This window comes from Budorcas taxicolor, chromosome 10 (genome assembly GCF_023091745.1).
Source record: "Budorcas taxicolor isolate Tak-1 chromosome 10, Takin1.1, whole genome shotgun sequence".
In the NCBI taxonomy this organism is placed as follows: Eukaryota; Metazoa; Chordata; class Mammalia; order Artiodactyla; family Bovidae; genus Budorcas; species Budorcas taxicolor.
This window is the reverse complement of record NC_068919.1, coordinates 21853711-21864946: the sequence shown is the minus strand read 5'-3', so window position 1 is coordinate 21864946 and position 11236 is coordinate 21853711. Positions and strand designations below refer to the sequence as shown.

Sequence of the window (11236 nt, the reverse complement as noted above, 5' to 3'; positions counted from 1 at the left end):
TCTTGAGAGTGCTTGATTCCACCACTATTAATTGTCATTAGTTTCACGTGCTGTTCTAAAGAACTCCCTTCCATATGCAATTGGGACTATTTTAATAGGAAATTGAGAAATATCTGATATTTCCCCTTACTTTGTCATAGTCCAGAGCAACCAACTATCATTTGACCAGTAAAGCAACACAGCATGTGCAGCGGTTAGACACACAGACTCTAGAGTCAGGTGAATACACTGAATGTGAATGCTGGCCCCCTAACTTACAAACTGCTAGTACTGGGGAAAGTCACCTAAGCTTATGAAGACTCAGGATGCAAGTATAAATTGCAAAGAAAACCAGCATCTTTCTTCACCTTTTCACTTTCTATTGCTGTTGTCTATACAACCTTTGTTAGTCAACTGAATAGGCCACATACTTGTTTGTTAAGAATACACTGATTGGCTTTTTAATAGAACGAATGTAGTAGACAGACCTAGGCATCAAAATCATATTGAGTTGTCGTACTTTTCAAGGCATATAATTTGGAAAAGAATATTGGATTAAGAAACACAAAAAACGATACACGAAATGTTTATATCAATTATATTTATTGCTGGAAACTTTATAGTTTAAAAAAAAAATGTGTGGGATGTCCCTGGTGGTCCAGTGGTTAAGACTCTGAGCTTCCAATGCAGGGGGCATGGGTCTGATCCCTCGTGGGGAAACTAATTCCACATGCCACATGGTTTGGTCAAAAAATTTAAAAAAAAAAATTTGTTTAATGTTTGAAAATAGGTTAACACAGGAAAAGATATTATCCACAAAGGTAAGAAGCAATCCAATCATTTACAAAGTGCTGCAAATCTGATAAAATTTATGTTGCTGATAACTCAAGAGTACTCTTAGATGAAGAGACACAAATCTGAAATACTCAAGAACAGAACAACTAAATGGCTATAAAAATACCCAAAAGAGAACTCAGTTTTTGGCAACCTGGTCATTAAGAGAAGTGAACTTTAAGTAAACTTTCAGTGAGTTGATTTTAAGAGGTCTAGCCAAACATTAGAACCAAGAGTTTTGCCTCTCTGGCTCCCAGAACCTCAGAGTTTGGGAGCTGCAGTGGATAATCCTGGTTCCCTCTAAGAGGCAGCAGGTCCAGAGAGCTGAGCTACTTCTAATGAACCAAGTGTAACAGTCACTAAGAAGCGAGTGTGTGTGCGCACACAAATGTATACTAGACATACAGACCAGAATCAGACCTTTAGAAAGTATTGGAACCCACCTGTATGTGCCTGTCACATGCTATAGCACAGTCTGTACACATGGAACGAAGGCCAGTCACCCCTACCATGGCAACTAGAGGGCTCCTCCTCCACATCCATTTGGGAATGTCTTTTTTTCTAAGAAAAAAAAATATGTTTGGCTGTGCCAGGTCTTAACTGCGGCACACGTGATCTTTGATCATCACTGTGGCACATGGGATCTTTAGTTGCAGCACACAGGATCTTCAGCTGTGGCATGTGGGATCTAGTTCCCTGACCAGGGCTCGAACCCAGGCCCCCTGCGAGTCTTAGCCACTGGACCACTAGGGAAGTCCCCCATTTGGAATGTCTTGATCTTTGGGTCTCTGGCCATTGGGGCCCTCCCTAGGGGACTCTCCTGCCAGGCCTGCAGTGCCTTTCTTGCCTTGGCTGGCCTCAGAGGGGCCCACTGGCCAGAGGAATTTGTCAGTGATGGTGTTGGCAGCAGTAGTGACTACATCTCAGATATAATTGGCAGGGGGCTGCCGGGCACTGAGCCTCTGCATGTGACAGCCGTGGCAGAGCAAGTGCCCATCTAGAGGGAAGCAGCAGCAGCCTTCCTCATCACTCAGCTGCATCCGGCAGTCCTAGGAAAGAAAGACACCTAGTTCAACTCAGCCCGGGCACCCTGGACATCTGGGGAGGCTGCCTTGTGCAGCACTGAACTCCCAGTGACTGGAAGAAAGTGGGTGGGGTTGGAGGGGATGAACACCCAGAGAAAACTGGGGAAATACCTCAACTGGACACCAGGTGTCGCTGCTACAGCAGAAATAATGAGACAGAATCCCATTTCCAGCTGTTAGCAGGAGTACCTAGGTTTAGGAGTCTTGACTCTGGTGATGCCTGATTTAGAAAGGACTAAAGGACCAGGCCCAGAGAGAGTGGCTGAAGGGCGAGAAAGAAACTGGAGATGGGTCAGAGCACCTTCCTGGTTTCCCACGGCCTATACCTCTCCTACAGACAACAACAGTTTTCAGACTTCACTCCCCCAGCCCCATTCCAGCTCTGGGTGCCCTGGCCCCCAACACTGACCTCACAGTGGTAGCATTCAAAGTGATAATCTCGGTCCATGGATATCACCCTCACGATGTCCTCACAGCCCTGAAATAATGCACACCCCCGTGGGCATGAAAGCAGCTTGACAAGCCGAGCTTCGCCCTCCCCACCTGGCCCCCTCCAAACGAAAGATCACACAGAGGCCTCCAGACCCTCTCTGCCTCCATCTGTAGCTTTTTTCTCTTTTGGCTGCACTACTGGGCACATTGTACTTCTCCAGCCAGGGATCTATTGCACCTGAGCCCCTTGCAGGGGAAGCTCAGATTCCACTGGACCACCAAGGACATCACCGTTCTGTAGCTTTGAGATGGCCTTTGCAAACCCTACGGGAACTTTCCCCTTCCCCATCCTTGGCACCACCTCCAGAAGGGTGGTGTCCCCTCTTGAAGCCTCCCCTCTGTCTGGAGGCTCAGGCCTTACAGAGAGGAAAGGGGCACGCAGCGTAAGTAAGCTAAGCCGGGGACGAGGAGACCCTGCAGGGTCTGGGTCCTCACAGGCTTTTGGCATTTTTCCCGTGGCACACACAGTGTAAATCATGTCTGACCCCTTCCTAGCAGCCCTGAGGATTCTTCCCACCTTTTTCCGGCCCCTACATCTGGCGACCTTGACTTCAGAGAAAGTCTCCTTCTCTGGACTGGGAGAAAAGAGATGAAGCCTGGGCCCAGCGAGGCTGTTGGATAAGTCCAGGCCCGGATGTTGGGGTCAGGGTGATGACCCAGAGAGCAAAGTCACACGGGAATCTTTGAGGAGTGCATTCCTCAGCACCACCGCCTCCCATGGGAGGCCAGGCAGCCGGTCCCCAGTCCCTTCCCAGAGGCGGCAGCCCTGGCTGCCCTGCAGGAGAACCCAGACACACTGACCTCTGAGGGGAGGATGGGTTGGCCACAGGCTGCGCACTTAGGAGCGTAGCTTCTGTAAGGGAGAGGACAGAGGTGAGCCGAGGTGGGGGCTCCCCGAGCCGGGTTCCACACCGCACCCCGCAGGCTGGACTCACTTGTGGTAGTCAGTGACACAGTACACCTGGTTGGAGAAGTCCACGGTAAAGGGAATGCCGTCCAGGCATTTGTTGCAAACGATGCATCGGAAGCAGCCGGGGTGGTAGGACTTTCCCATTGCCTGGAGGATCTGGTTCATGGGGTGGGTGGAGAATCAGTCTCTGCTCTTCAGCTACTGATGAGGCTCCCTGCTGCTCCCCCTAATCTCATCCAAGCCTCTGCTCTCCTCCCTCCGCTGTGGAACCCAGGAGGACCAAGCAGTATTAAAAATAGATGCAGAAACCCTGAAAAACGTCTTCAGAAGCATCCAGGCCAGTGTTTCTCAGCCTTGGCTGCATATCAGGATCAGGCAGGGAGGTTTTTAAGCCCATCTCTGCCTGGGTCCCACCCAGAAGTATTCACCACAGTCTCTGGAGATGACCCAGCCCTGGTATTTTTTTCTCTTCCCCTGTGATCTACTAGGCTGCCAGGGTGGGGAACCACCAGGCAAACCAACTCCTCCTTACAGAAAAGAAAACTGAGCTTCAACTGATCTCAGCCAGTAGCAGAAAGGGGATTAAGACTCAGGACCCCACACTCCAGGCTCAGGCGGAGGGCGGGGCTGTGCCTGCAGAGTTCGGGAGGGGCTAGATGGCAGGCTGAGTAGTCCAGACTTGATCCCACAAGCAAAGAGAAGCCACTATAAACAGTTGTTTGGGCAAAGAATGGGATGCAAGTGATTGCTGATGGGTTTCTCCCCTCACTTTTTCTCAGGATCCATTTAGTTCCTGATTCCGCCCCTCAGCCTAGCAGCCTCACAGTCTCAGCTGAAGACACTTTGCTTACCTTCTCCAAAATCAAGTGACCACAGACACAGCATTTCTCAGCTGCTTCCTGAAACCCTGAAAACTGGGAAAAGACCAAGGGAGGGCATTACAGGCTGAGAACAACCTGAGGAGTGGGACCCCAGCCGGCCACAGAGCAAGGCATGGGAACCAATTCCAGACCCAGGGGACCTCTCACTCACCAGATAGTCTTCCTCACAGTACACAGAGCCATTGACGCTGTAGAAAGCCTTGCAGCGCAAAGTTCGCCCTAGAAGCAGCAGAGAAGACGCTGGAGTCTCTCCGGGGTCCAGGCACAGGGCATCCCCGTGGTGGGGTCACTGCTCTCTGAAGCTTCACGGTTCACTTAAACCTGGACTTCAGTGCTTGTCCTCCTAACCGCTGTCTGCCCCACGTCCCCATCTGATGCAATTCCCATTTGCTCTGGTCTCATTCCTGCCAACTCCCCACTCCTGTGCTGCTACTTCTCCAGCTCCCGCCTCCTCACCAGCTTCCTGTGCCCCTGCTTTCCACGAGTGCCTTCTTCCCCAGTGTCTGGGCTTCCTCGGGGAGCCACCTGGCAGAGCAAAGCCCACCACAGGTTGGGGACAAGGTTCAGGGGCTCTGAACAAGATGCCATACGATACGTTCAAACGCAATCACACTGTCATGGACTCTGCCCTCTGGGACCTTTCAACCCAGGAGCCTCCACACAGCTCTCCTCTGAGCCCTCCCCGTCTCCCAGGGATAAGCTCCATGGAGGTCAGGACATACTGGAACTACCACTGGGGACAAAGTGCTTTGTTTGGGAGCAAAGTTGGTCCCCTTTCCTGCCACACTGGACTGTTTCCCCAATTTTAGAGGGACCCAGAGTCTCTGGGGTCACAGCAGCCCAGGATCTTCTGCAAGCAGACGAGGCAGGACGATTCCCCATGAAACCAGCACCCAGGAACTGCTCCAGGGTGTCTAAATTATCAGGGATCAGGAGGAATGAGACGAGGGCGGAGAATGGGCAAGTTGCCCGTATCTGCCCTCCTCTCACCAGAATCTCCACTTCCAGCTCTCCCCAGTGGTTCAGAAAAGTTGATTCAGAAACTTGTGAGACACAAGGGAGTAGAAGGAGGGAAACAGACATTCCCAGAAGAGGCTCTATAAACAGAAGGACAGACAGACAAATGAACCTAAAGGGAGCCAGGCAGAGGCTGGGAGCGGCGCGGAAAGAAACGCTGAGGGCTGGAGTCAGACAGGCATAGATAGGAGATTAAAAGGTTCAGCAAAGGAACCAGAGTGGGTAAGGGCGGGGGTTGGGGGGTGGTAATGAGGGAGGTGAGGGAAGGGCTGGGGAGTTGAAGCCACTGGGAGCACCCCCCTCCAGGCGGGCCTCCTGAGCTAACAGCAGCGGGCATTCCTGGAGCGTGATGTCATCAGCTTGGCATGGCCTGGTGGCCTGCACTCCAGCGAGGTGGCTGAACTCTGACCAGCCAAGAGAAACGCCCCCTGCCCCCCACAGCTCCCCACTCCCCCAGCCCACCCCACCCTTCCCACATTCCAGTCTTTCACCGTCGCCCCAGGCAACTCGGCTGCCCAAGACCAAGCCCCACCAAGGCGAGGCCAGAGGGGTGGGAGGGAGTCCAGCTTGGGCAAGCAGGAAGGCAGAAGAAAGCAGGAACAGAGCAAAGGAAACAGGCCGAAGAGAGGGAGGGCTGACTGGCTAGAAAGCTGACCCAGGTAGCGCACAGAGTAGGGGAGCAGGAAAGAAGGCCAAGGCCAGACCAGCAAATGCAGAGGCACAAGCTCCGCTTTCCCGGGGCACTCATGCGTGTGTCCGTGCTCGAGGCCTCGGGCCCTGTCCAGAAGGTCCCTATGGGGACTGCACTCACCACAGGAGCAGCAGACAAAGCACTGGGTGTGATAGAGGCTGTCCAAAGCCTGACAGGCGTTGCTCTGCCCATAGATGCCTTTGTTGCACTTGATACACGTGCCTGAGAGGAGAGAACAGCTTGTCAGCATCACATCCCACTCCCCTAGCTGAAACCCAGGCAGGCGCCATCTTTCCTGATCGCAGAAGACCACCAGCCACAACCTCCATTTGATGGGCTCCATTCTGGGAAGAACGAGTAAATGGGATGCAGCCAGGGCTTGGCTGGACAGACTTACTCTTGTTGACTGATTAATCAACAGACATTATCTGAACATCCATTTAGCGCCAAGCAAAAACACTGTGCCCAACACTGTGGAAAACTGGAGAAAGTCAAAGGTCCCCGGCTTTCAGATGCTGGTTTCTGTTGGGGAGAAAAGGCTAAAAAGGCAAGGTCTGATCCCTGGGGCACTATGTGGACAGAGATGCAAGTTCATAAGGCCCCAGCAGCAGCCTGGAAAAAATGTCCTAGTGAAAGGAGGCCAGGCCCAGAAAGCCTCTCCAGGACCTCAGTTTCCCCATCTGTAAAATGAACTGCTGTTCAGTTACAGAAAGAGCTCTGCTCCATACCCCTAAGCCTCCAAAGATGGTGAGAAGGATGTGGCTCAGCAGAGGGCCCTGTGCAGACGGGACCATGTGAGTGTGACTCCTCTGGGTACGTGGCTGCTTAGAATGCAGGGTGTGTTCCAAGGATTGAGGGTTGCAGAGGAAGGGGGTGGGGAGGGTAGCAGAACCCCTAATGTCTCCCTGTCATCTTCTATAATAGAAGAAACAAAGCTGAACTGCTCTTCCCCAACATCTCCCCTAAGATACATAACACCAGGCTATGGCACCCGCCTTTCCTGGGTGTGTTCTTCCCTCCTTCCACTCCCCAATTCCAGGCCCATGAGTGAGGGCCAGGGCTTGTCTTTGGGGAGCAGATCCCAACCGGCCCGCCTCACCCCTCACCCTGCCCCACCTCTCCCCCTCGGCACACTGCCACACTCCTTGCCTGTTGGGGCCCATCCCGGTCTTTGCCCAGGGGCTTGGGAGCCCGTGCAGCAGCTGCAGCAACTGATGGGCCCAGGCCTGCCCTGCTCCCACCCACCCTCTGGCAGCTGGGCAAGGCTGGAGCCAAGGAAGAGGGCCCCTACTAGGTGCAGGAGTGGGAGGGTAGAGTTAGGTTGGGGGTTCTGTCAAGAGGAGGCAACCAGACCACTAGGGAGGCCCTTCCCTACCCACCCTCCGCAGGGAGGGGAGCTCTGCCCCAAGAGCATTGTGCCAGGGGGCCCTATTAGAGCCACTTTTGGGGGAAGCCTTCGGACATTATGGGAAGATGAGAGCCAACTGCTCAGGCACGTCCGCCTCACCACCTCTAACCTAGCACATCCACCTCTCTAAGTTCTTCCTGCCATTTTTACAGCACTCTCTCCCAGCAACTTTCCTCCTTTTGCTTCTGATGGCTTAGCTGAGGAGACTTCTGTCCACCCATCAGCGGGTCTCCTGGCCTCAAAAGGAAACTGCTAAAAGGCTCCCTTAACTAAAGGGTTATCTGCTCTGGGGGCAAATAGGGAATGATTAGAGTTGAACTAAGCAGGGCCCTTTCAGCCGTTAGCCCCTGCTACTTCTGAACCTCCTCCCAGTCTTCCTTCCCTGGCTGGGGTTCTCTCCCTATTTACATTTCCAGCCAGAGTTCTAGAGCTTGGGGTCTACCTCAGGAACATGGATGGTGAGAAAGGTGAGAAGACGCTGGGAACACTGAACAGGCTCACAGACCTAGGTGTGAGCCCTCCACTTCTTTCTGTACTTCCTATCGAAACCAGATCAGCATTTTTTAATACAGTGGTGTCTGTGGGTCTTGGCTAAAAGATCATTCAAGACCGCAATACGCTCCCGCAGCTGAGACGTACAATAGTTAATATTTCTTGAAGTTAACTGCTTTGGAAGAGAGGCAGCAACCAGGTTTCTTTAGCGACAGAAAAGTAAGGATTCTGAGCAGGTTATGACCAAAACTCATGGCCAGGTTATTTCTGGCAGTTACACACGGTCGTCATCCATCCAGGGCCATCCAGGGGTGATGCCGTCCCGGGTGGTCAAGGCTTCTGCCCTGACTTCCGGAGGATGGGAAAAATAGAAGCTGACTCCACTGGGTCTGGACTTAAATGCCCACGCACGCACGGAGCCAGCAGGACTGGGGCCAGCCAGCAGCAGGGTCCCTGCTTTCCGTCCAGGGTTTTCTTCCTCCCCCCAGGCTCCATTTCCCCGACAGCGGCCACAGCTCCGCGCGTGTTAGGAAGCAGCTCCCCCACCCCCTACACCCCACCTCCGCCCAGCGTAGCGCGACCGGCCCCGCCCGCAGGCACCTGGAGCGCCCGGGCAGGAGCCGGCACGCACGCTGCCCGCCCGCCCCGCCCCGCCACCCTCGCATTCCCCGAATTCCTGCGGGCGGAGCCAGGGCCCGGGTGGGGGCGCGGCGCGCAGGAGCCTGCAGGGGCACGGCCGTCGAGGGGGGAGCATGAAGGGGGATGCTCTCACCGCCTCATTTGCCCCCCACCCCCCGCAAGGCCTCCTACCGCGAAAATACCCAGGCTTTCTAAAGCCTAAGGAACTGGGATTCACGAGATCATCGGGGCGGAGGTGGGGAGGGGGAAGCGGTGAATTTAACAGGAATAAGATGCCCATGGTCCATTTGAAACCCACTGGGTATGGGAAATTCCTCTTGCTTCTTTCCTAGCCCCGCGTCTCTGCCTCCGACTTCCCAGCGTCAGCCGTCGGGGCAACGGGCAACCGAATGAGGCGACCGGTCCTTTCCCGACCCTAACCACTTCTCTCACTCACCAAAGTAGTCCTCTCTGGACTCCGGCTCCCGTATCCGGGCCCGGGCGGCCTCTGGAACAAACGCACCCGGCGGCTCCTCGAGACCCGACGTCTCAAGCCCCGCGGATTCTCCGCGGACGCCGGCTTCTCGCCCACCTGTGCCCACCGTCAGGCGCAGCAACGCTGTTAGTTCATCCTGGTATCGGGCGCCCGCGGCGCAGTCCCCGTAGCCAGTCACCGAGTGTCGTCCGGGTTGCGCCCCTCTTCTCTCCAAGGGCCCTGTCGCTCCCACTCCGGCCCCGGCTAGAGCTCCCGGGCTGCCCAGGGCCGGGGGATACGAGTGGCGACTTTCCTGGCAGCCGAACCCCGAGGGCCGATGAGCGCACAGTCGGTCCAGGGCAGCGTGGAGCTCGGGGTAGGCGGACGGCACCCCTCCAGAGGAATAGCCCGCCGGAACCCCGGGCAGGGGTGGGCCAAACAGGCATGGCCCGGCAGGCAGGGGGCTTCCGTGGCGCTGGTCGTAGCCCATGCTGATGCCGCTGGTACGGTTGCTGCAGGGTCGGCTACCTCCGGCTCCACCAGCCCCCGCCCCGTCCAGCAGCAGACTGCCCCGGGGACTGGACGGCTTGCTCGCGTCGCTGGCTGAGCTACTGGCGAAACTGGAGCGGGGGCTTAGGGCTGGGGCCGTGGTCTCCAGCCGAAAGTCGGGGGGCAACGACTGAGGTAGAGGCAAGGCCCGGGAGGGAGGCGGTCCCCCCGGAAAGGAGCCTTCGTAGCGCGGCACCTCAAAGGAGCCGCGCGGGTTCCGCTCAGCGTCCAAGGGGCCTTGCTCCCGGGCTGGCTCCAAAGGCTCATCCCCAGGTCCCCCAGCAGCTCCACGGGGCCCTGATTTCCTTGGTCCCCCCAGCCCACTCAGGCGTCCCTTGCCCGGCCCGGGGGTCCCATCAGACCCAGACCGGCTAGATTCACCCTTTCTGCGGCCGAACTTCGCGCTGCCGGAGTCCGAGAGTCTTAACTTCTCCAGCAGGCGACTGGCTTTCTCCCCTAAACGCTCCATGCCCTCGGGTCTGGGGCGTCCAGCCCCCTCCCCGCCCGGCACCCTGCAGCGTCTCGGCTGCCGCTTCTCTTTCCCAGCGGCCGGACTCCGGTTCCCGAGGGGCACAGGATAGGCACAGGGGTTTAGCGGGCGGTCCGGATGCCCGGCGCCAAGAATCCCGCAGCATCCCCCAGCGAGAGGGGTTTCGTCCCCCCGCGCATCAGGGGTTAAGCGGGGCTAGAAGGGCCTACGGCCGCGGCTGTCCCGTCCGCAGGTCTATCTGTTCACGCGTAGACTCGCCCGACAGTCCCCACTCTCCCCAGCCCCCGCCCCCCTCGCTCACACTCAGCACCGACTCAACTTCTCTCCCAAACTTTTGTCTGCCTGGCCGGATCTACTTTCCCGGAGGGCGGAGCGCCGAACGCGAGAGGAACAGGGGTGTCGGCGCAGGAATCCAGTGCACCGGTAAGGGGTGCGGGGGTGCGGGTGCTGGTGCTGGTGCTAAGTGTCCCGGAGCTGGAGATCCGCCGACTGGAGGCGAAAGGAGGGCGGGGGGCAGTTTAGGCAGTTGCTACGACATCACTCAAGAATTAGGACAGGAAAAAGTGGGTGAGGGGAGGGGAACTCTTTGTTCGCAGTTGGAATGCGCGGAGGGGCACGGTGGAATGTCGCGATGCGAGACCGAGCGACGCGAGGCTTGTTCTGCGCAAACACCGTGACTTTGTTCCTAGTGTGGGAACTGTGGGAGAGATGAGCAGGGACTGATACAGAAGTCCTGTCGTGAGACAGAGGGAAGAAAGGCAGATACATAGAGAGGTTCAGAGACGCGAGACGCGTAAGAGGCCAGCAAAGCGAGGAAGCTTATATAGAGAGGTGGTGGAAGACAGGTATGGAGAGGAGAAAACGACCAAAGGGGATCGTGAGTGGTGCGGGGATGGAAGGCTGGATAGACCTAGAAAGTGACAAATTCGCGCAAATCCAGCGAGAATGAGAGAAAAACAGATAAGCTGAGATAAAAAGACAACTCTCTGAACCTAGAGCTCTGTAATGGGTGGGAGGGAGCTTTAGTGTGTGAAAAAGGAGAGGAAACGGCTGGGGACTAATCTCTCCCTTCAGGGTAGGACAGATAGAAGGATAGACAGACACCCCCTGGTGTTGGGAAATGAGATTTTTAGCAAATATAGCAAGTGACTGGGTATAGAAGGCCTGGTTTGAGGGTTAGCAAACACCCTTGGTTGACCCATAGGAGACTGGTGATGAAGAGTAAGTACTAACCTAAGGGGAAAAAGAAAAAAAAAAGTCATTTAGAGGCGATAGCAAGTGAAAATGATCAAGGTGGAAAAGGAAAAGAAGCTGA

General features: G+C 55.5%; 1 protein-coding gene across 1 annotated transcript; it reads right to left on the bottom strand.

Moving 5' to 3' along the window:
* Positions 1-1412: 1412 nt before the first annotated feature.
* On the bottom strand, positions 1413-9968 carry AJUBA (ajuba LIM protein). Its single transcript, XM_052647044.1, has 8 exons — positions 8865-9968; positions 6010-6111; positions 4333-4400; positions 4152-4214; positions 3326-3456; positions 3192-3243; positions 2308-2376; positions 1413-1862 (listed from the first exon to the last, which is right to left on the bottom strand). Exons 1-8 carry the CDS (start codon positions 9898-9900, stop codon positions 1737-1739), a joined length of 1647 nt encoding a protein of 548 aa, XP_052503004.1. The 5' UTR covers positions 9901-9968; the 3' UTR covers positions 1413-1736.
* Positions 9969-11236: the final 1268 nt, after the last annotated feature.